The sequence below is a fragment of the Apus apus genome, chromosome 4, assembly GCF_020740795.1.
Source record: "Apus apus isolate bApuApu2 chromosome 4, bApuApu2.pri.cur, whole genome shotgun sequence".
In the NCBI taxonomy this organism is placed as follows: Eukaryota; Metazoa; Chordata; class Aves; order Apodiformes; family Apodidae; genus Apus; species Apus apus.
Window position 1 is genome coordinate 31,655,291 of NC_067285.1, and position 25,661 is coordinate 31,680,951.

At 44.2% G+C, this 25,661-nt stretch overlaps 1 protein-coding gene across 5 annotated transcripts in view; it reads right to left on the reverse strand.

The window, feature by feature from the left end:
• Positions 1-25,661, reverse strand: part of JMJD1C (jumonji domain containing 1C) — a 162,501-nt gene that overhangs the window by 50,507 nt on the left and 86,333 nt on the right. For 4 of the 5 annotated variants that reach the window (XM_051619970.1, XM_051619972.1, XM_051619971.1 and 1 more), the window contains exon 3: positions 5,810-5,923. In XM_051619970.1, the coding sequence (XP_051475930.1) occupies positions 5,810-5,923 (114 nt within the window). Of the gene's footprint in view, positions 1-5,809; positions 5,924-10,953; positions 11,038-25,661 lie in introns of those variants that run through there. The other variant, XM_051619973.1, reaches the window with a different exon arrangement.

Here is a 25,661-nt window from a genome sequence, read left to right on the forward strand (position 1 = left end):
TTAACAGGGAGCAAGTACGAGTATGAGTCATCTGACCCACTTCTAGCTGGATGCAGCTTTTTGCCTCCCCCTTCATGCTGGAACTCTACACTTAAACATAGATGTGTGGGTAACAAGCTGTTTAGACCATCATTCTTTATGAGTCTGCCAGAGAAGCCAGCTGGACTGCTTATGGGTGGTCCAGACACCAGAGACATGGGAAGTATAGAGACAGTTCTTAAAGACAACACTGAGAAGAGTTACAGATGAAGAAACTTGTCTGTGCCTCTGTTGAGGGTAGAGGAAACAAAACCAGGAGGCAAGCACATGACAGCCATGGCCAACAGCTGGCTGGCACCAGGAGTTCCCGAACTGCTTCTGCCAACCTCAAGGCTAGGACCAACCCAAAAGCTCCTGCCTGGTCAGCTGGGGTACAAGTTTATGGGAAAAGCAACTTCCAGCTGCACTAGCTTTTTTTAAACTTGCAGTTTAAGACAAGTCTGAAAGATGAGTGCACTGAATGATTATGGGGTGCTTAAAATACAGACAGACAAAATATTATTTATCCCTGTTCCAAGATGTTTAAAGATATTTTTTTTAATGTGTACATGTTATTACCACTCAAATCTCACAGCACACTTGGCTTGCTCTTAAGTGCAACCAAATCACAAAACCCGAAAGCATCCTGGCCTGAAACACTCAATGTCTGCCCATAACAAAGACAAAAGCAGAGTACTGGAGCTGCTCAGTGCCATTTTCTCAAGCCTTACTGGAATTTGTAATAAGGAGTAGCACACTACTAGCGTCTGAATTTGAGGTACTTATTTCATCGTAAGTGAGAAAGTTTATTATTATTGCTTCAACAACCTCTAAGGTGTGGTAGACATTTGACCTGCCAGCTCTCAGACATGCAATGCTCATCTAGAAAAAGAGCAAAGTACACACACCTATCACTGTGCATCTAACACCTCCCACAGGGGATTTCTCAGTGCCCTATCTTTACATCTGCAACCTTCAGCACAGACATAGAATGGCAAGACCTCACCATTTTTAAAGAGTAAGGCAACCAGACTTGTCTTCAAAAAAGGAAGAAACAAAGTTAAGAAGGATAGAAGGAGAATGTGAGTAAGCAAGGCAGATACAAGAAAGATTCCACCACAGAGAAGAAGTCTCTTCTTAATCCATTTGTAGCAGGACTTTTTTTTTTTTTTTTTTTTTTAAACCAAATATGCAGGACTTTTTGAAGACACTGTGCACACCCTCCTACTTCCTTCCTTGAGTGGAGAAATACCCTTTTTGCAGGAAGTTTAATGTGAAGGAACTGAATTTGAATTCTTTGCCCTGGCTCAGCTGTGCATACTTGTTCCGGTGCCGTGTGCTCACGTATCCTCTGGACACATATACACACACACAAAATGTGTGTGTGTATATTTGGAAATATATAATCTATCTTGCACCCTGCTCTGCCTGCCCCAGACGCACAGCCAAAATGCACTGACTGCCTGGGCAACACGGAGTCTTTCCAGTCCTTTCTGTAAGTGTATTTTATGACAGAAAAACAAGATATAAACCACTTTTTGTTATTTATTTGCCTGTGTGAAGTATAATGCAGTTGTCGCCAGCTGCTTCAGTCAGTAACTGCAGAAACACACTTCAGCCCAACAGTGCCCGTGACGGGTACTGCCAAACACCATCCAGACAAAAACACCACACTGATGAGGTCACACATACCATATGCTGAGCTTTAATGCTTCACATCCCCATCTATAGTCCTTCAAGTAAACTACAATGCTTAAAGAAAATCAGGCATGAGCAGCTTTGCTGCTGCTTAACTATGTGTCTCATAACGAACCAACACATAGCTGTCACAGAATAGTACAAGTAATTCATTAGTACAGAAAACCATTTCAGCTCTAATAATTTAATTAAGGTCTCACTTGTATTTCTGTAGGCTTATTGTAGTTCTTCTTAAAATATTCTAGTAACCATATTTGAAAGTGTGTTCATCTTCAATCTATAGCAAGAGCCACTGTAAAATCCATATTTGTCAATTTTTATTTAATCACAAAAAATACATGATACATTGTGAATGCAAAGTAGAAAAATATTAAGGACCCAACTAACACTTTATATTTCAAGACTACATTTCCTACAGATAGAAGTGTGACACAGAAAAAGACTGTTGTGTATTTTATGTCTATCACTTCCTGTGAAGGAACATAATTTTCATTTCACTGCTAAGCAAAGTACGGTGGCAAACATTCATATCTGCTTTCTCCTCAAGATCCCCTTGTCATCACCACAAAAAGAACTACATGACTAAATGGTCTGACCATCCCAGATTAATGAATGAGTCATTCTCAGTCACACACAGGCTTCACGTAGACAGTAATACCGTTTGTATCCTCTGTGAAGCAACAGAAAAAAGCCACCGGAAACCAGTTGTAAGTTGGTGTTTAAGGCACCACATATACAGATTCCCAGGCATTTTTATGGGGGACAGAATTAAAAGCAGTGCACAAGTAAGGGAAAAGAAAAAATACGTAACATTTAGCTGTAAAGAACAAATTCACTGACAAGGGTAACACTTGCTATGGAAAACCTTGTGAAGGTATGAAAAAATAAAGGCTAGTATAGCAGAGATGCATAGCCTCCTTTTAATAACAATATTCATCTAGCTCTGACAAAGGTTGTTGAATCTTAACAATTGAAACATTTATTTATGCAAAGAGCAGACATGGCATGGGAATCTGTGGCTCACAATTCACCAATGAGTCCTGCCAAAGTGTCTTTAGTCTTGTTCTGGAAGAACCACTTTCGGTAATAACAGTAACGTAGTTCTTTTCCTACTTAAACTGTTTTTCCTGCCAAGACTAGAAGCATGCCAAATGTGCTGTCTTCTTTGTCTGGAGCAGTTATCACCCTTAACCTGGACTGCACCACCTTATTCATTAAGCCACTTAGCCCAATAGTTGCATTAAACCCATTTAGCCCCAATATTTACATTCAACAACACTATGTAATTTGATCAGATCTGAGCAAAACTCATACCAAATGCTCGTCTGCTGCCCATTACTAGTACTACATGCATACACAACGATGGGAAAAATTACTCAGTAGTTAAAAACTGTATCTGAAATTGAGTCTTCCCACACAGAATCAAACTGTTTGTTTTGGCAGAAAGGTAATGGAATTTTAGGCCCTAACAGCAAAATGCAATAAAAAAGTGTTTAGATCACCACAGTCTCTAAGGACTTCATATTGAAAATGTGCAGCCACAGGAGCTTAAACTAAAAGCTAAACACATCTAGAAAGACTTAAAAGTTAACTCATCTCTGCAAAGAATGGTTCCTCAGTTGTCTGTCAGCATGTTAGCAGTATTCAAGACCAAACAATGGAGCAAAAATGCCATTTTTTCTTCTTTTTAGGAAAGCAGGTTTTCACTGCAAGTTTTCCAAAGATTTATCTAGGACTTACTTTCATGGGAAAGAAAGGCAGGCCTTCCAGAAAAAAGGAATAAGAACCACCTTAAAGTGATTGAAGGCTACAAATGTGATTCCCAGCACTAACAAAAAATAACAAGAAATTAACAGAGAGAATCATCCCACCTCAGGTATCTTTGTGGAGAAAACTGTCTCATAATGATCAAGTTAATATTTCTGTCTATCACACTGCTGGTACATAATCCAGCTAGCAAACCTTAAAAAATAGTTTCTGTGCTCTTAAAAAGACATTCTCATTCAGTATAAGTTTTATCTGTATAATTAAAGTTTGGCAATTAACTTTGCCAGCCCTGCAAAGCGACATTCTTATGAGGATGTAATTTCTAAAACTTCTTATAAACATTCAAATAAATAAATCTTTGTGCTATTCATCAGTGTGCTCAATGGTATTTTACATTTCTACATTTGATATGAGTCTGGATGCCTTAGTCCTTAATAGAAATCTCCATCAGCAACCTTCCTGTAATGTTAAAACAGACACCTGCCGTATCTCGTTACCAAACTACTTATGATTGATACAGATCAGTAGCCAACATTTCACATTTTAATAGGTTGTTAGCTCCACAAGAGGGAGAAACAACCTGACCTCTCAGAGTTGTCCTTACATATCAAAAATGGAGGCCACGAGCTAAGAAGATCAAGTTTTCATACCTGAAACTATTTTTTACAAGATACTGCTTTTGTATCAGTTTTTGGTCAACACCTCTTTTAAAACTGAAGCTGATAATGCATTATCTACCAAGATATTATAAAGCCAGCTGCTCATATGACACATTTTCAATAATGACACCTTCGGTTTGTATGTACCTTTCCAAATTAAAGTGCTTCTGTGTCAAATACTGTATCAGTAAATAATCCTTGAAGTATTCACATACTTCAAGAAGAATGCATACAGTATCACTGTGCTCCTGCCAGCCAGGCTTGGCAATAAGACTGTTTCACAAAAGGCAGTGCTTCTCATATATTCAATTTGTTTTGCTCAGCTCATCTTAGGAGAAATGATCCATTGCCAAAACCAGATTGATTACTGTTACTGGAATAAACCTTATCAGTGACACCATCTTGACAGATTTTAGGCAAAGGTCAGACGCTAGAACAAGTATTTGCTTTGTAAAATGAATCTGGAAGATCATGGCTGCACTCTGAGGGTGAATTTACAGTTCATGGCTCAGCTGCTTTAAGAGGTCACTGCTGCCAAAAGAGGATATCCCACTCCGTGTTGCATCATCCTGACCCCCTCCCTAGAGGAAGCCACAGCACTGGCTGCACCCTGGGCTAATCCAGCTCAGCTCACTAACAACATCACAGGTTTCCCCTGCCCCACTCCCCCGCCCTTCCCGTTTTTTGAAAATCACTGTTGTGCTGGCCTAAAAGGCTGAAGGTGCTAGCGTGGGGTGGGATGTTGGGAATTGTCCTCTGCAACAGCGCCAAGCTGTTCCAGCAGCTTGAGTCATAACATGTAACCTCACCCTGATGAGAAGTGTTGAACTCATTTGGCTTCCCCACCACAGACACACAAAAGCACCAGCTCTTCCACAAACTGAACCTCCCTCCTCTTTCCCCAGTATTCTCTCAGGCTCTTCTCTTTTTCTAGTTCTATATTTGGCATTGGGAAAAAAAACATCTTGGTAAAGCAGGAGGGAAGAAGGGGTGTCAGGACAAAATTACATAGCATTATTCAGGGCCATCTGTTATTCCAAGTCTCAAAGTACTATTTCTGTACCACTGCAGTGTACCACCCCAGCCATAAAGAATTCATGGCTATTCTAATTGCAAACAGTTCTGCACAAGTTGAAGTATCAAGTGCTTTTCTATTTGTCATAGAAGAGATTTTCACATACATTAATACATGAATGTATTTCTAATGAATGAAGAAAGCATTAAAACCAAGGAGACTGAAAATTTTTGCAGGCTTAAAAACAACAGCAAGAGCTCTTTTTTTTAAAAAAAATATATTTTCTGTCACTCATTCTCAAGAAAACCCAAACAGTTAGTCAGGTATCACTGTAGCACTGCTAGACCTAGAAATGAAAACCTAGCTGCAGAGGGATGGATACTGCCTTTTAGCTGCTCTACAATTAATGGTACTCATTAACCTGTAAAGGGGTCAGTTATTTTATTTAAAGGTTGTACTCCTTGACATGATCAGAGTCACTAGAATAAGATACAGTATTTGATATGTTTTGCAAAATAAACAGCAATCTTTGCCAATAGGAAATTACTCCTGTAACACAGTACTTGACTGCAAAATGCACTTTAAAATAATAAACACATGGATTTTAACTAGGCTAGATGGCCAGTACTAACAGAGTAACCAAATTTCTTACCTGATAGGGCTGAAAGGCACTATCTTCAGTTATAAAATCCAGCTGTTTGTCCACAAGGAATTCTACTGCAGTAATTGAATTGTATACACTTTTTCCAACCAAGGGTTTGAATGTCTATTGGAAAAAGAGAGAAAGAAAATTAACCAATTAAAAAAGCTCAGCACATTAAACCCCCAGGACTGTATAAACACTGATGTAACTCTTCTACCAAAACAAGTTAAAAAGGAATTACAATTACTAATTATAGGAGAAAGGAGGATTTTACGTTTTGTTGGTTTTCCTTTGTGCCATTGATGGAAAACCAGCTAGAAAAGGGAACTAAACATTCTCCCCTTCCCTCACTGTGTTTGAGCAAGAGCGTTTACCAGAGAAGCTCAAAGTACAGGAGAACAATTATATCTTAAACGTACAGCTTAGCACGCAGATCCTCTCTTTCGGCCTGCAGGACTAGCTAGTGCGGTGGTAATTGCACTAAGGACGCTGAAGTAGAAACAGACTGCAGACCTGAAAACGCTCCCCCTCTTCCTGTTCTGAAATCGTTCACCTTGCCTGGAGACAACCATCTCATTTCCCTGCCCGTCTCTGCATCTGTTCTGACTCTGCTGCCTGCCGCCCCCGCAGTCGCTCCTCCCTGCAGCAACCGGCTGCTCCGGCGCAGCGGCTTAGGAGACAACAGTGCCCAGTCCTGGGGCTTTTGCAGTGGGGAGCCAAGAGCTTTCCTGCTTCCTCCCACGTGCTGGGGAGGGGTGAAGCTTCAGGAAGCCCCTCACGGCCTCCCCAGCACGTGGGAGGAAGCAGGAAAGCTCTTGGCTCCCCACTGCAAAAGCCAAGCATAGAGATAGGGAAGCAGGGAATAATGGACTCCTCCCTCGATGCCCCCAAACAGTCTTTGTCCAAAGCACCCTGCCCCGTCCAGGCACAGTGGGAAGCAGTAGGTCAGGGAGGAGGGAGCCATGACTTCAGTGGGTCTGCCCTCCCAGAAAGGGGACGAGCAGGCAGTCCCCTTGCCTGCTGGCTGCATTTCTTGGAACAGAAGTGCAAGGAAAGCGTGACTGAGCAGGAATATACCGAGGGGGATGAGTCAGGTGAAAAGGAAATCCCAGCGGATGGAGGGGAGAGAAAACACTGCTCTGAAGGCAGCAGGGAACAGCAAGAGGAAGGCAAGAGTGAACAAAAGAAAGGATCGGCAGAAAAAACATGCAGGATATAGGGGGAAAAAACATGGAGGAACAGGAAAAAAAAGAGGAAAGTTATTCTACAGGATAAAAAAATAAAATAAAATGAGGGAAAACAAGAAAAGAAAAAAGCCCTTTGAGACTGATTCTAGATTTAAAATGCAGGAAGAAAGGACAAAGAGGAGAAACAAGGGCAGGTCAAACCACATGAAGCGCTGCGCAAATGCTACACCAACATCTGTTAAGATGCTGCTATCACAACAGGACACCACTAGCTCACATGCAACACTCTGCAGCAACAGACCCCAAGTACTTACAAGGAGAGGGTAGGATCACAGCCACCTATTTACAGATGGGGAAACTAGGGCACGAAGCAATCCCGTAACTTCACAAAAGCCACCTAAGCCGGGTAGCGGCATAGTCAGTGACCTGCCCTCAGCCAGTCTGCAGGCAGCTCCCAAGAGAGGCACTCAAGGTTTTATCAGGCTTCATTACCTACTTTACAAAGGTGTTGCCTGGCGATTACGCTAAATATAACTCTAGTCTCTCCGGAGCTTCAGCTCTGGCACTTACTAAACAAATGAAAGAATACTTCATCGGAGATATGTAATACTTTCTAATAAATACATGCAACTCTACAAATGCTCACTATTGTTTCCATTTTCTTCAAGGTTTCACTTCAGCTGCTACCCTTTCTCATACAAGCAAGGGAAAAAGACCCTACCAGCCAGCTATCTCAACAACAAGGCAACTAGATGGAAGGGCTGGAAGGGCAGAAAAATATGATAACAAGCTAACTACAGTCTGAATAGTAAATAATTATTTAACCTCTAATAGTTAAGAAAGGGCCTTTACTCTTGCATCACTTTTCTATAATGGATCTTATATTGCTAATGGTTTGAGTTAAGAGAGGGTGGAGTTCACATCACAAAATCGCTGAGCATTGAGTGTATGCACTCAAAAGCAGACAAACTTTTCCTCAAAATAAAAAAAAGTCAATGTTGCAGTCTTTCAGTTCTTAATTCACCCCCTTGTCTTTGCATACACTGCTCTACTTTTTCCACACTGGCTCCTTTCTAACTTTCTGTGCTATCATTCAGGTCAAGAAACATGTTTCCGACTACGAACAACAGGACATACCACATCATTAGCCGAAACGAAACCGTGTGGAACGCAGCTTGCAGCTCTCATTCAGGATTCAGACAACACTACAGATTAAGGTACGTGTGAGCCATCGGTTTATCTCACTGCTGGTATTAAAAGAACTCGTTCCAAATATAGATCTGTGAGTGTGATTATTCTGAGAAAAGAAACATAATGCCTTCTCATATACCTTCACAGATCTAAGCCTCTAGACAGGCCAACGCCCCCAAAACCCTCATGTGGAGGATGTAGGTTATCCCACAAGCACAGAGGAAAAATATGTAAATAAATAAAGTAAAACTATGCCACGTCACACACCTCCTCTTGTGTGGATGGCTGCTCAGCCACACACAACATGAGATTTTCCAGACACTATCAGAAAACATTCCCACTATCAAAGAGCAACAAAACCCCACCCTTTAAAAAAAAAAAAATAGCAGGCCTTCTCAGGAAAGCAAAGTCCAGACTCCATCAGCTCCAGGAGATAGGCAGGCCACCGAGGAGATATCCAAACCAGGACAGCTTAGGCATTTGAAATATCTTAAGATGGAAGGCATGACCAAACTTCACACCACACATCATATATGCACAAAGAAAGACTAAGAGCACAGCAGGCAAGAGTCAGCTACTAGAGGCAAGGCATGTGAGACATGTAACAACATGAAAATAGATGTAAGAAGGTCCAACAAGCTCCTTGCAGACTTTCAGAGGAAGACGCTCCCTCTTTCCATTCTCAAAGTGGAGGACTACTCTGGGGAAAACCAGGCATACTGGTTGAAACCAGGAAAGAACAAATCTCTTCAAACAAATATCTCCCTTTCAAACTTGCATAAAGCTTCCTTTTACCATCTACTTTAACCCAACTCCCTGAAAACCACAATTAAGCAAAGAACTCAAGCACTCAATTTTAAGTGACATCTGACTTCAGCACTCTTTTTAAGTGGCTGCTTGAAAAAAAACCCATTTTTTTTTTTTCCCCCCAGATTTCTCTGCTTGGCCAAAGGGAGCTCTATGAATACATACACATACTTTGATTGCTTTGCTGCCAAGTCCTCTGATACTGAATAAAACGTATTTCTTACTCTGCCTACCGTTCCTCCCCCCTCCATGATTTTACCCCAGCTCATGCATGAAATAACCTGCCTACAGGAAACATCTGGCACAGATCTTAGATTGGATCCTCTGGAAATCCAAATAAATTTTTAGAAAACATGAAGTACCATCCCTTCACAGCAAACCACCTCAAAACCATTCGATAGAAATCACCAAATACTCACAGATACAGCAGGGATTACTCACAGACTGCTTTTTTGAACGCCCAGTAACACGACTCGTCTATTTATTTGCCGTTTCAAAAAACCCCATGGCAACCACAGGCCCTGCTTTTCCGAGGAAGCAGTACTGAGCAAGCACAGTGCATTTTTATCTCTGCCTAATGCAATTAAGCAGCTGGAGAGGCGGCAAGCCGCCCCCACCGTGTCAGCAGGCAGTTCCCTGGCACCGGCCGGGGCTCCCGCAGCCCCGCACCTCGGCTGCGAGCTGCTGGCTCCCGGCTGTGACACCCGGGAGGCTCCTCGCAGCAGACGCTCGGGTTACAGCTGAGCTCGCAGCTGCTGCCCGCCTCATCCCGCACGTACAACCAACCACCTCCCTCCGCCTCCCCGGAGCTCCCAGCCGGCTCAGCCGGGCACCCTGCTCCTCACACCGCACCAGCGCGTCTGCCTACGCACACGCGCTGCCTTTGAATGGAAAAAGGAATTCTCTAGAGGAATTTACACCGTAAAGAGCACGGAGCTTTTTAAAACTAATAAAACCTTATCGAGAAAGCTGTTCTTAAACTAAAACACGTAACATTGTATAGGTTTTCCTCTTTAGATCACACAAATTGAAAGGATAATGTAAACTCAGTCTATAGGTGCTATTCAGCAAACTTTTCCACGTATTGTTCTTCAGGCCTCGCTGTTTAGTCTGCAATAGCGCAAACACTGGCACCTTTGCATTATGACACTTAATCATTAAACTTCAAAGCAGCCGTGCTCTTCTGCAACGCCTGGCTGTTGCCATGGTTTGTCCTCAAAAGACAGACTCACCGAGTGGAAAAGAGCAGAAGGCGAAGAGAGAGGATCTGAAATCAAAACCCAGCACCCCGTTTTCCCATGCACAGGCTGCCTTGCCTGCGCTCCCCCCGGCAGGGCCGGCTGCCAGGGCAGGCGCTGTTCCGGACGGAACTCGCTCAGCCCTTCCCCGGGGGGTGCCGGGGCCCGCCAGCAGAAGGCAGGAACCGGCGGGACGCGGGGCGAGGCCGCCCCGCCGCCGGGAGGAGGAGGCCCCGCCGCATGGCTGCGCTGGCACGGCGGGGCTCCCGGCCGCTGCCGCCTCAGCAACGAGCCCTTCGAGTTCACCGGCCGCCGTTAGCAGCGAGAAATTTAGCCTCGCTAACGTTAAAAAAAACAGATTCTGAAAGGACCTTTTTACCCGTGTTTTTCCCCCGAAGGGCGCAGGTGCTCGCGGTGCCCCCGGCCCGCACCAGCCGCGCACAAAGCCGCCGCGTGCCGCGCCGCGCCCGCCTCCGCACCCCCCCGCGCCCGCGGAAGCCCGCCCGTCACGTGCGCCGCTCCGCACACCGCGGAGACGGGAGGAGGGAGGGGAGCGGGGAACGGAACGCAAACGACAACCCCGCGGCCCAGGTGCGCGCCCCGCTCACCCCCCGCGGCCTCCGAGGGCAGACAAAGGCGCGCGGCGCTCCTCGGAAAGTTAACATGTCCGCGGAGCCGCCCCCGCCCCTCGCGGAGCCCCCCGGCCCCGCACCCGCCCGCCGGCACGCACCTCGCTGCGCGCCCCGCGGCGCGGCCTGCCCCGGCCTGCGGGACCTCCGCGCCCGCCTCCGCCTTTGAACTCGCCAGGAAAATGGTTCTCGCCGCGCCGCTTCCGGGTCGGGCCGGGCCGGGTGGCCGCGCCGGGGGCGGGGACTAGGGGGCCGGGGGAGGAGAAGGCAACGGAGGGTGGGAGGAGGAGGAGGAGAGGGAAGGCTCGCCGCCCGCCCTGGTGGGGCCGGCGCAGGCTAGCGCGCAGCTGTGCGCGGCGCGGAAGCCCCGGCGCGTCCCCGCCGCTTACATAAGGTCGGGCGCGCGGGGCGCGGAGCCGGGCACGGCGGGGCGGGGCCGAGAGGAGCCGAGCCGAGCCGAGCCGAGCGGCGGGAAGGGGCGGCCCGCGGGGCGGGAGCGGCCACGTCCCCCGGGGAGGAGCCGCGGGCCACGTGTGGAGGCGGCCTGGGAGCGGAACCGCGGCTCCCGGAGGGCCGAAAGGCCTCCCCCGGGCTCCCGGCGGCCCTCGGCCCCCTGCGGAAGGGGAAGCCTAGTTCATGGCCTGAATCCTTCCTCCTCCTGAAGAGCCCCCGTGGAAAGCCTTTCTCTCGGGGGGGCTTCTTAGAGTCAGCCAGCCAGCGGTACAGGCCGGCCCGCACACGCACACACGGGGGGGGGAGCGGCGGAAACAAACAAACATAAAAAAACCCCAAACAACAAAGAAGGGGGGACCCGGGCCTGAGCTCAGTGGCGGGTTTCGGCCCATCAGGAGCCGGATGAGGGGAGGGCCGAGCCGGGGGCTGGCTAGGCCAGGAGGGGCCGGGCAGGGCTGGCCCTCCGACAGCCTGGCACGGGGCCGGCGGCAGCACGTCGGTGCAGCCCAGAAACCGGTGCAAAACGCTCTCAAGCACAGTTTTCTACTTTTCAGCAGACGGCCTACTTTCCCCTTGGTGACAAAAAGAACCCCCCAAAAATATACAACATGTTTTTCCACCGTTGAACAGAAGTTAATGGAACTAAGCAACTAGTTGGCTACAGTTTACATTAAAACATCATCAATTCACCTGAACAGTCCAGGGGAAAAAATACATGAAGCACTACCTAATGAAAAAAATAGTTTCCAAACAGAAACTTAGCAACAATGCCTGTAATGCAGTCTTTGAGTTAAGCTCACATACACAAACACAGACAGAAGTAAAAACAAAACAACAAAAAAAATCACAAGAGACCTTGGGATAGAGGCATTTATTTCCTCTGAACCTTTTAAACATAAACAGCTGTACATTTTATACTTCATGGGAAAAACATAAGGCTTGTAGTATGCCAAGAACATATGAGAATAATGGGAAATCAATGCATGACTACCTCTCTGTTCTCATCTTGAATTAGGCCAAATGATGTAAGCTTAAAGGTGTACTGGAATGCTATAAAATACTATGCTCTGAAATAATAAAATACTTCAGTACAGTTCAAAATTAAAAGTTGAACTGGAAGGCTCTCTACCCACCACAGACCCTTTTTTTCCAGCAACTGGGTTTCTTCCACAACATTGCACGATGCTGCACGCAGAGAAGCAGGGCAGGAACCAGGCTACGTGTGCACACTGTGAGGACACTACCCACCCACTCTCAAACCACGTAACTGCAAAACTGGATTTTGCTTTGAAGGGACACCAGCAAGGGCAGTTTATTGTATTGATTTTTCCTTTTTCAGTGGTCTTCCAGACCCAGGAGCCCAAGGCTGCTGAGCAGCCTTATATGGCAGCAAGGCTGCCCCAGTGCTCGGAGTGGCCTCCATCTATTCCTGACCCCCCAGGCTGGACAGTTGCTCCTCTGGTCTCTGGCACCCCACACTGCCCCACACCAGATTTGTTTGCCCTCAAGACTAGCCAAAGAAAGGCCTTCTACAGTCAGCAGAGCATGGGGCTTGCTAACCCCCTCTGCTCCCCTAACACACACCCCCTCACCCAGCCAGGCTGTGGTGAGGATGCACTTCCTTGTCTCCAGAGACAAAAAACCAAACATACTAGTGACACCATTTTGACCTGATTTCTCTCCAATTATTTCTTCTTGACACCCCACCTCCTCTAGGGTTGGGGTGAATAACACACCTCGCCCACTTTCAGGTACCAAGACAGATCACGCAGTAGCAGAGACTAAAACACACCCTTATTCCACGTTTGGTGCCACAGTTTGCACTGCCCTTACCCCTTTGGTGCAGAAGTGTGCCCATTTTCTGCCACCAAACAGCAATGGGGAGCTTGTCAAGTGAGCGGGTGAGTCTTCCACAGATCAGTTGTTCAGAAGCCTAACCTCCTCTAAAAACACAAAGCTTGACCTATCAGTAATAGCTGACACAAGGAAATAACCTGAACTCAGACCTTGTCAAGTAGTCAAAAAATCAAATAATTTTTTTCCAAACTTAATTCTATACTTTCAGGATCTTCAATTCAGCTTTTCAGGCACATTTGAGATTACCTCCCAGAAGTAATGAACATCTCAAAGACATACTACTACTTCCACCAAACATGGTTTTCTTTTAGCATTTCTCTGAAGTAAGAGTCCCAACACTATCAGTTATTTCAGGAAGGGCAAACAAATACATTCTGCCTATTACAGAGAGCCACACACTTTGTGCTACTATTGTACTCAGGGTGCTGTGATAGCTGTGTGGTATGCAGCACAACTGTCAAAGCAGGCAATCCTTAATAAGATCCACGACAGACACTGCTAAAATACAAATCATAAGACTGTCTGGAGGACAGGCAAGTTTGCCCATTTGGACAAAGCTTTATTAATAGACTGCGACTTAGTAACAAAGAATATTAATACCCAGTGCAGCACCACCTATTAGTTACCACAGAGGGATTTTTGATAAAAATTCTCAAGTGGCACAAGCTACATGTGGAATATAAGCCCAACAACTCTATTTCCAAGGGTTTCACTTCAAGACCATCTCAGTAAAAATCGGCTAAGTGGGCAAAGACCTTCTGAGAATATAAAAAATAAGGAAGTTGCTACTGGTGGAACTGGTAATGTTGAGTATGTTAGGGTAACATAAGATGACGTTTACATCATTACAGCTTACTAAATTTACTACAATATGTATGTGTGTGTTCTCAAAACCCACACAACAACATAGATTTGCCATGTAAAGGCACTAATGCTGATTTTTAAATTACAATTTTTAAAATTACTGTCTTAAGAGTTGCAAAGCCTATGGAAAACACTGCTATGGCGTTTGCAAAATACTACACTTTAGAGCAGCTTATTTAATAGTCACATTATTTTAGCGCTGGTTCCAACTACTGTTTGCTTCGCCTCACAATCGGGCCTGAACTGTTGAACAAGCCATCCTATAAGCTTGCAGAACAGAGCTGCCTTTGTTCTTTGGCACTGCCAGTCCCCTATGGAATCAGGCAGCACAGTGAACTGCACTCGGCAAACAATCCCTGACCTTCAATTACTGTCTTGGCTCACTGCCACAGGATACATGCATTGCTGGTAACACAGTGTGCCCTATTTTGCAGATAAACGCTAGAACTACTGATAATCATGAAAATCGACGGAAAAACGCAAACATCCCTTCCTAAAATCACAGCTTTAACTCCAACTACAGCACAGCGTTCCCCTGCTGTGCCGCAGCAGCACAGCCCGGGCTCGGGCTCAGGCCATGCATGCGAGGATGGCAACACTGCGGGTTTTGTATTTTTAGAGACGGCACGAAAAATTCCAGGTGGCATATGGCTTCGCCTTTCTCTGCTGGAGGTTTTCGGTTGATTTTTTGTTTGCTTTGAGGCGGAAGGCACACCGGGTTGTGCTGGCACGGTTTTGCAAGAGCTGCTCTTTTTTTTTTTTTCCCCCTTTTCTTTTTGCCCTTTTAAAACACCGGTAGTTCTCACCCCACAACCCCTGCTCGGGGTGCCCGGGCAGGGCCGGTGGGGAGCGGGGAGGAGCCCCCCGCAGCCCCTCTTTGTTGGCGGGGCCCTGCCAGCTGCAGCCTTGTACTTGCGGGCTGGCCAGCAGCCAGAGCCCGGCCCTGAGTCACGGCCCTGCTGGGAGGCTACAGCACCAGCAACGCTGCAAGGACACCGGGAACTCAAGCATCCCCAGAGCGGGGGATTCTGCTCCCTGCGGGCAGCAAACCCCTCCAAGCGGGCTCCTTCCCCGCACCCCAGAAACCCCAGTGCGCCTGCAGTGCTGCCGGCAAGGGAAGGACACACGTCAATATTGCGAATGAGCAAATATTTAAACTTCAAAACGAATGAAAGTGATTCAAATCGGACCTCATCATTTAAATTCGCGTTTTTCTACTGATCTTCCTGTGTGCGCTGCCCTACATTTGCCCAGCAAGCTGAACCGTCCCCTGGCGACACGCCTGCAGGAGGAACAGTGTAAGAGCAGAGCTACAGACAGTCTCACGTTAGTGGAGAAATTACCCTTCTGATTACATATCTGTGCAAACCAGCCGAGTTCAAACAGTGTACTTAAGTGCAGAAGCCAAAGTCCAAAGGAGGAATTAATGTGTGTGAAACAAATTATCACTAAGACTGCAACATGCAAAATAGAGTAACTTGCTTTCAGGTGCCAGTTCATTTGGCAAAATCTTCATTTAAACTCTCCTCTTAGGTTATCGAGGTGGGCAAATCTCTCTTGGAGGCCTCCAGACATGCAGAAACTTCACCAAGCCATCTTTAGTAATTTTAACCAAATTGAGAAGCTGAGGACAACAGTATCCATGGAGGAATACGAGCAACAATACAATTCACACATAAGCGTATCAGTGCTGACTGATTTTACAGTTTAATCCCACTTAAAATTTGGGTTCTAACTTGGCAGTATTTTCAATCAACTTCTAAAATCACTTTTGTCCTTCCCTGAGCAAGCACCGTGCTGGTTTAACGTTGCATGCATCATGACTGTGCAATTTCCCCCATTACTTCATCCCCACCTACTTCATCACACCAGTACTGGAATCACAGCTCTAGGAATAAGCTCTGTTAGTAAACCTGCATTGGTCTTGTGGCTGAATTTGTGTCCCTGCTGCAACAAGAGACCAATAATCTTGGTAAAGGAAAAAACAGAAGCATGACAATAAAAAAAAACCCAACATCACACTGTAGGCAACAGTATTGCATGAGTTTTCTTACTTGCTGGAGTTTGCTGCCAGTTTTTAAATGATCTCCAGACTTCAGAAATGACAAATTTTGACTGTTGGCAAATCATTTCAGAATAAGGTGCTTTCATTTCTCCCATTACAAAACCCCAGTGCCTTGTACAAATTCAGCTTGCTCTTTCAGATTTAAGCTACCTAAATAGTACTTTTTACAGCTGCTGCTCCTAGTTTCTTTTCTTCCTAGCCCATTCTGCACCTTCCCCTAATTCTGTTTTTATCAGCAGCCCATTGCTGACATTTTTCTCTCTCACAGCCTTTGCAGTAAGCCCTTTACAGATACAACCCCTGAGACCTGGAACCTACAGAACAGTGCTCAAACTCCAGGTTTCTGTCCAAAGACAAAACATTGAGCAGTCTCTCAGGCATCCTTTTGTGGGTGTCTGTCATCTCAAGCCCAGCATCTCTGCAGCAGAGTCCTGTGTTCCTGTGCCCTGTCCCTCCATGAGCTGAGAAAAATGCTGTTACCCTGCCACTCACCCAAATCCAGTAACACCAATGGTATCTTTAAGTGGGACCTGCTCTCCTCTCTCTCACTTCCACATCCAGGTTACATAGAAGTCTTTCAGAACTTTTTTCTAAAGCTTTTAAAACACAGGTTTTCCTACCCGTTCTCATAGTTCAGAGCATCAGCCTACACTCATCCTGCATTTTGATTACTGAAGTCTCCTTCCTCTGGCCTTAAGAAATGCATACATGCTCAGATCCATTCCATATGCTGTCACAAACACCTCCAGCCCACATGGTCCACTCTTTGCTCTTCTTCCCCCAGCCGTACCATCACACAGAATAAAAGAATGGTTAGGATTGGAAGGGATCTCAAAGATCATCAGGTTCCAACCTCCCTGCTATAAACAGAGACACTTCACACTAGACCAGGCTGCACAAAGCCTCATCCAGCTTGGCACTGAACACCTCCAGGGAGGGGGCATCCACAACCTCCCTAGGCAACATATTCCAGTGCCTTACTACCCCCACGGTGAAGAATTTATTCCTGAAATGTCTTCCAGTACAATGTCTAACCTAAATCAACTCTCTTTCAATTTAAAACCTCTACCCCTTGTACTATCACTACACTCTCTGGTTAAAAGTCCATCCCCATCTTTCCTGTAGACTCCATCATCAAACTGTACTTCCAGAAACAGCATCTTCCAATCCTACTATCATTCATTTATCAATTTCAGGAACAGCTTACTGGCAACATTTGTAAAGGTGATTCACTGACATCCTTCCATTTTCTCTTTAAAAGTCTGCTTTGCTGTACTGACCCCTGAAACCTTGACAATGGCTTGGCCACTGCTTTATGGAGCCTCAGCTTCCCTCTTAAGCAATTAGTTCAGACTTCCCACCTGCCTGTTTCTGTGCGTCACCTGCCCTTGACCAAGTCTCAAATTTTAACCCTGGGGATAAAGGAACCCTTTTTATTCTGCGTTCTACAACTCACTGCACAATTAAATCCTGGACTTTCATATAAGTTTCCAAGTGTTGCGGTAATGTGCCACAACAGCCATTAACCTTGGGACTGGATTCTGGCTTCCTAAAGGAAGAACAACAGCTTCAAGATCATAATGTTCTTACCCACACTCCCTTCTGCAATATTCATAAACCCCTTTTTAACTTGGGTGCCATCCACATTTTTCAGTATTCATGCTTCTTCACCCTTCTTGCTTCCCTCACAATAATGCCAAACTCCCTCCAACTCATTTCTTGGCTTTACTCTTTTCTTCCAACCCTATTGCCAACATTCACAACATTCTTGCATCCTTTTCCCCCTGACCTTACTAGAGGTAACAATTTACCTGGCCTCCTTCCAGCCTCACCTCCAGAAAAACAACCTGATGGAGAACACCAGCTTCAGGCTTCTAACATCCACTGAACTGCTGGCTCTTCTGACTCAGCATCCGGCACTGCCTCCCTCTCATACTTCCCACTAAGTGAGGTCCATTACAGAACAGGACTCCACCTTTCACCCTCCTACTATTTCCCGCCCCTCTCATACTGCATTCCCAAATGCTTCTCTGAAGCACATCTCACTTCCTGAGAGTCACCCACATCTAGCTTTCATAACAACCCAGAGCTTAAATACCTGTCTCACCTTTTTCCATCTAACCTCCTACATCCTTGTTAGCTTCAATTCCCAGAGCACTATATTTTTTTTTCCTCAATTCTGCTGTTTTTTCTTTTGCCCTGCCTCTCACTCTCTCCATCCTTTGTCTACAAAATCTTATTCACCAGCTTAGTCAGCTTCCTGTCTCCTAAATGGATGGAATTTTGCTTTACTTCTCTTTGCTCTTCTTCAAAACAACTCAGCATGCACCCTCACCACGGAAAGCTCAGCATCCCACAGTTCAGGCTCCCTGGTTGCTCAGGCTGCCAGCAGGCCCTGTGGTCCAGGGCCACCTCCTGGAAACAAGCCACTGACTTCATCAGAGGTGAAACAGGGTGTGGTTCTGAGGGAGCCTCACTCCAGGCATCACTTCCTCTGTTATAACAGTGGTGAGAATGCACCCATGCCGGTATTTTCCATTCCCACAGCCCTACAACAGTATCCAAGCAACTCTTGTAATACCAAATGCTCCCCATTTGCCTGACACCACACCCAGGGCATGCAACATATTCTTGACATCATGCAATAAAATGGTCACTTGCGTAGGCTGGAACAACTCAGTTAAGAAGAAAGTCTCTATGGGGAGTAGAACTGGCTCTTGAAACACAGCTGGTATCAGGAAAAAGAAGCTCCTGGTTGGGGCTATCTGGAATAACAAAAGCCTCAAAAACATACAAAAGGTGAAGTATAAAAATCCTGAAAAAAATATCAAGAAGACAGCAGTATTTCAGAAGAACAAATCTTGTAAAAGCTGAAAGAGGGAAATACCTGCTTCAGATTATCATATGAATGAAGCTGTTTTACATAAATTTGGATTTTGCTTCTGAGAAGCAAAAGATTCCTCAAGGCCATTTCTCTAGTCTTTACATTTACTCCCTTTTACTGACAGCAGTGTATTTCACTGTTTGTCAGGTGGAATAAGAACTGTGGAATAAGCACATTCCATTTGCAATATATTCAGAATGGGGTTTTTTTGGTGAATAGTTAAAGGCTACAACTTCTATTCTTTCCTCCTTCTCTACTCCATCGACACCAAATACTCAGGAACCCCATTTGCCAGTTCTGCAGGCTTTCTATCTGGCTATCTCTGGGTTGCCTTAATAGGGGAAGGTCATCTGGGGCAAGAGAGGATTACTCTGGTTTTAGATACAGTGCCTCAGTGCTCTCTTAGTTCCAGCTTGCTGGGAGTGAGGTAGCACCTGGACACTTTTCTGTGCTTTGCAAAACAGCTTTTTATATCCTGCACATGTACAAGTAATATTTTCAAGTTTCCAAACACTAAGACTTGAATATTAAGCAATGTGGGTGCATTATGTTTTAATTATCTTTGGAAAAAGCTCCACCTCACTGAGACAACATGCTTAGTATATACTCCTCAAATAAAAATATCGGGTTGTTCACCTCACCTTAGTGTATGACTTAGGCAGGGAGAGATATATAATCAGGTTTTCACTTGTACAGAGAAATACCTTTTAACCTTCTTGAGAGATATTTTTTCCTGCTATGGTTGTTTTATAATATTTTTACTTCATCAGACTTCCTACACTGAGATGCAGCTGTTAATACATTGGTTTGATTCCCGAGTCCATAGTATAAAAGGTTTGGGAGGACTTCTCAAAGACAAAAACCTTAAATGCATAAACCACCAAGAAGTCAAGGTTAACAGTTTACACTTCATAATAAGAAGACTGATGGAACAGATGGGGTTTCACTCAATCTATCCCAGCATCAGGATAATGCTGAAATAATGTTGAAAGAACATCAGTCTATCTAGTAAACAAATTAGAAAATAACCTAGATATCATAATGGATTCCCTCTCCAGTATTATTTTTAGATTCTCACATCTGCCTTCCTACACGCTTGTCCAGCAGCAACCTTGATGGACAAACACTTTCTTTCCTTTCAGGAAAACACAGGACAGATGGTGTTGAAAGTATTTCTCTCTGAGATAACAAGTTTTCAGCTTTTTATAAATTCACTCATCTTCAAACTGTGACAGCTATGAGTTTAAAGATAAAATCACAATTACCCAGATCTTGTGCATCTCCTTTCTCTAGGGTCTCTAAAAGGTCACAGAAATATGTCTCACTTCTAAGTTTCTCACTAAATGTGAAATACATTTCTTATCCAAGTTCAAACTTAGTGCTATGTTAGAAAGAAGTGACATAGCCTTCTGCTTTTTTTCAAATTTGCGTCTCAGGCCTGAACTGTGAATTCAGGATCCATTTGCATAGAATATCAGACAGAATTTACCTCCAAGATCTATTTATCTATAGCACTAATTACATTCCCTCATTCCTCCCATACTAAGAGTATATGACAATGTTACTAGCCTGTATTACCTACTCCCACTTAGTCTCTCATGTTAGATTATACTTCTACACTCTAGTTATCCTCATAATCATCCTCTGTGTCCTGTTCAGTTGGAATCTATCCTTCTCCAGCATGGCTGGCCTGAATTTTTAAAATCACTCTCAAGGGCTTCCGTGCAGGGATGCTAGTGTGCCTCTATTCCAGGGAGACAAGTCTAGTGTGTCCCAGAGTCACACCCGTGATCATCCTGACGTCCCACAGGAGGTCCACAGTTCTCCTCTGACTGGCCAGAAGGCCCAGACTTTCTCCATGCCAGTGCTTCCGCTGGATGAGCTCTCATCTACAATTGCCATCTGCTCCTAAATCCACCAGTTTGTGTTTTATGCAGTTATGTTTTGTTCCATTTCTACTATTTAACTTCTCAAGGACATTCAATTTCAATTATATAAAAAACCCCTCATCCTCTGTGTTAAGGGGTTCCTCCTTTTCTGTACCATCTGCAGATTTAATCAAATGTAATCAATTAGTCCAAACACCTCAGTGAAAACGCTAAGCACGTTATTCCCAAAATGTGTGAACAACTATTGGAAGCCAGACCTATTTCACTACTACACTGCTCCACCTACTTCAACACCACATAGCTAACATGTCATAAGCCAATTCCTATGTAATTTACTGTTCACACTATTAATCCCCATCTTCCTCTGACTGTTCACCACTTGACATAGTGTGGAATGCATTACAGAAATCTAGATGAATGAAGAAAGAAGAAATGCAATTGCATTTTCTTGCCTCAGAACAAAGCAGACCAACCTTTTTGTTCAAGTGGGTCCATAATTTAACTTTTCAAGGTGCTGATGGCAAGAACAGCCCATGATTAAGGTGAAGGGGAGGAAACACAGAGCCGATATAACCAGTCCATTTGTACAAACTTAAAAGAAAACGAGGTGATGAGCAAAAGCCAGCATGAATTTGAAAATAATAAATTATGTCAAAACAAATTTCCTTTACAAACAGAAGAGCAGACTTGAGAAGCAGGTTCATATCCTGATTTAAATGAGGTTTTTGACACTGCCTCCTGTGATATTCACACACCCAAGCTAAAGAGATTAGACCTAAATGAAACTAACCTGGATGCACATCAAGAAAACAGAAGGAATACACAAAATTAATCCCAAAACATTCAGAAATCACCACTAGCTACAAAATATGTAACAAAAATGCAGTTCCCCAAGTTACCTACACTGAGGGTCTGCTCTTATTCCTATTGTCATTAGTGACCCAGATGATAGAACAGAGACTGCATTTATTAAATTGATAAACAACCAGCTTGGCGGGGCAGCAAATTATATTGAAAGACAAAAAGATAAACTGTAAACATGGTCTGAGAAAAAAAGATGACATGCGAAACATTGCACATAGGCAGGAGAAGTCAAATACTGAATGGCAAACAACTGGCTAAGGAGAGATTCCACAGAAATGGAGAGGTTAGGTACAATTTATTAACTGCTATGAGCTAACAGCATCACACTGTAAAAATGCAAATACAATACTGGGATATATGAATGCTAGCTCAACCCGTGTTCTGCAATCATAGAGCCTCAGTTGGAGTACTCTACAGTGAGAAGAGTCTTGGATATTGTTCTTCGAGACAGGTATGTGCTCAGAAGAGAGCAATAAAATGAGCACAGTATTGGAAAACACCATGAATACAGACTGAAGAGACTAGGAGGGGAAAACAGAGCTGGGTGTGTCTCCAACTACGAAAACAGGATGCTGCAAGGAATAATTTCTTAATCTCTACAGCAGACATACCAAGTTTTAACAGCCTTAATTTAGATTAGATGATCTCAAGCTCTTTTTCAGTCTTATGATTCTAGAGTATCTGCAGGGTCACTTACCTCTCCCAAATAAAACAGCATTTAGAAACACATGCCCAAATTAACACTATATTTAAGCCTGCTTTTATTACGCCATCTGCCTCTCTGTTCAGCTTCTCTGCACAACATCACCTACGTCATGGCTCTTCTCAGCAGCTACAAACTGTTGGTCCTTTGGGGGCTGCAATGCAAAAGGGAAGAGTCTCAAGACCTCACCCCCTGGCAGCAATATTCAGGCCCTCTTAGGAGCTGTGAGGTACCAGCCTTCCCCGACCCGCACTAATCCCAGCCTATGAATTCCCACCAATTGACTTGAACACGAAGATCAGCCCACAGACCTTGGAAAAGGTTCTGGCAGATCATGCCCATCCTGAAGGCCAAAAGGCTGGCCTTCCTTGTCTAGAAAATTAATTCTTCTGAAAGACAGGTACTGAGTCACTAAAATTTCTTCTTTCAAGTAGAGATCCTGGATTTTACTTCACTTCCTTTAATCTCCCAATTCCTTGATTAGTCTTTTTTTTTTTTTCCTAAAACAAACAAACAAAAAAGCCTTCCAAAACTTTACATATTTTGAGGGCAGACTGACAAGTCTTTTAACTGCTTGCATAATTCTTCCTTTCCCCCTCTTTATGTTGATATTGCTTTCTCCAGTCATTGGTACCCACAAAGAAAGATTAGCTAAAATAGTTACAATCAGCACTAATTCTTTCCTAATTCTGAGATAAAATTTCTCTTGCTCTCTGTATTAAATGACCCTTAAGTTCCTTCTGGTTGTAGCCATTTCCATTTGCGTATTCTCATTATAGATCTTGCCTTACTGCAAATAAAGCAAAAAATTTTATGTTTTAGTTGTGTATTATTGCTATTCTCTACTGTTCTCACCATATAACAGCTTATTCTTTTTATTTGTTTTCACATCATTTGCAAGATCAAATCCAACTTTTAGAAACAGAGTAACTGGAAATAAGTCCTTCCTCCACCCTCCCATTGCTCACAGGATTACTATTACTGCACTAGTCTTACTATGTATCTTGAGGCTGGCTTTTCATGCATTTTGGTCTGCAGACCAGGAGAACTCATCCTTACTTGGGATTCAGTTTCCAGACTAATTTTAGGTATATGTGACTTCAAGGCATTAGGTCCTCAAGCTCTTGACATCTGTGGTCAGCTTTGCTTACTTATATTTGCCACAAAGAACCAAAACCTAAATTCCAAACTAACTGTCCTGAATCTTTTCACATATTTCAAACTGAATCAACTCATGATTACTAAGGCTGCGATTTTTAATTCCACTTAATCTGATTAACTGTGAACTACCACTGAATGGGTAGGTCCTGAGCTGCTCACCAGCCCCAAGCACTTGCTCTGCCTCCTCTGGCAGCTCATCCATCAAAGCACACAGCCCACCCCGACAGACTAATATTCTTCACTAGCCTTGCTGCTCTAACTCCTGCTTGGGCTGTGACTGCTGGGATCAGCCAGCCAGAGGCAGAAAGGGTCACCTAGACAGGGCCAGCTCTCTCAGCAGCTGATTAAGCATAAAGTGAAACCAAATCCTCAATCCAAAATTATTTTCTAGAGTATCCTCATTGCTTTTCAAAATGAAGTCTGAAGCAACACTGATTTCCTGTTAGTTCAGTGACTAGTTTAGGGGGAAAAGTTGCCAGCAATACTTTGGCCCTATAATTTCTTCTCTAATCTTTACCTGGGAAATTAAACCACCTCATAACAAGCAGTTTTATCTACAACACCAGAGATCCCTATCCCTATTCGAGTCTAACCCGGGGGCTAACAGATTCTTTACTCCTTCTGTCACCTTTGTCTAAAGTGATTTTGAGCCAAACTGATTTGAGTCTGTCCTCGTAGCCAAGGTATTTTTTCTAGCCTACTACGTAATTACTACTGCAGAACTTCTGCTTTAGTTATTTCTGAACCACACCAAAGCTCTTTAAACACATCTAGTCCCGTTAGCAAGAGCATTCTACCATGCTTCTGATAATCATTTGGTTTATATCCTGACCTCTATCAGAAGCTTGGATTTCTCCATTTTGTTGTTCAGGCTTTCAATATGTATACACAACATTACAGTTGTTTCTTAGTACCCACATCCCACTATCCAGTGAAAACCTTTCCCCCTAGCTGCAATGCCAGACTATAATTCTCCTTCATCTTGGAGTTCTTCCCCTTCTCAATTAGTATTAGTCTTAGTGTAAATTGCATAGACTGGTTACAACTTTTTTTCGTACACCGCAAGTTCCCAGCCCTTGCACTAGCATTCTTCTCTAAAGGCAGTTTTTCTAGGTACTTGGCTCTAAGAGTGATCTCCTCAGGGCTTTCTCCTCCAGGGACCCTAATTCCACTTAAGATCATCAGACCATCTATTCTATGTCTTCTCCAGTACAGTATGCTCATCTGTAATCTACCATGGTAGAAAATCTGCTGTTGTTTATCCTATCATGAAGGCTAATGATGGAGTCTTTCCTTTCCACTCCTGCTCAAATCCCTTCAGGATCTCTCTCAGCTTTCTCCTTCTTCCTTATCTTCCCATTCAGCAACATCAAAAGTCCCACCAAGAAGTCTGCAGTTTCTCAGCCACATGAGCCTTCTCATAATTCTTGGATCCGGTTTAAGTCTCAGCTTAATTGATAGGGAGGTAAGAGGCTCAAGATCAAACTATCTCTTTTTCCTCCTCACTTTTGAACTGTATTACTGATTTAATGCATACTATATTTAGTCATCTTTATTAAATCTGCCATTTTTCAGGTTTCCTCCACAGTTCCCTAGATTATTAACTCTCAGCTCTTTCAAGTCCTTGCCTACAAAAAGGACACACTCTAAACTCCCTTGATACACCCACCAGTTACCAGCAACTACTTTTCAGCGGCTAGACTTTTGAAACATGCTCAACTGCTGTCCATAAATTACGTTCAAATCAAACACTAGTCACTGATCCTCAAGAAACAAGACTTGCTTCCCAACACCCATGGGAAAGGGTCCTATGCTGGCTTTGGTGACCTCTACTAAAAGCTCAATGCTTTATAACAGACTGGATGTGTCAAAGATGTCTGCTTTGGCTATTCCCATGGAAGTCTATCCAAACTTGGCAGAGTTAGAGGACTTAAAAAAAAAAAAAAAAGAGTTCACAGGATGTTAACTGAGAAACACTTGCAATCAAGGGGCTGTTTCCTTTCCTGGCCTCAGAGGTCAGAACAGAAAGTGTCCCCCATTGCTGGCACCCAGCACTAAAGGAAAAGGAA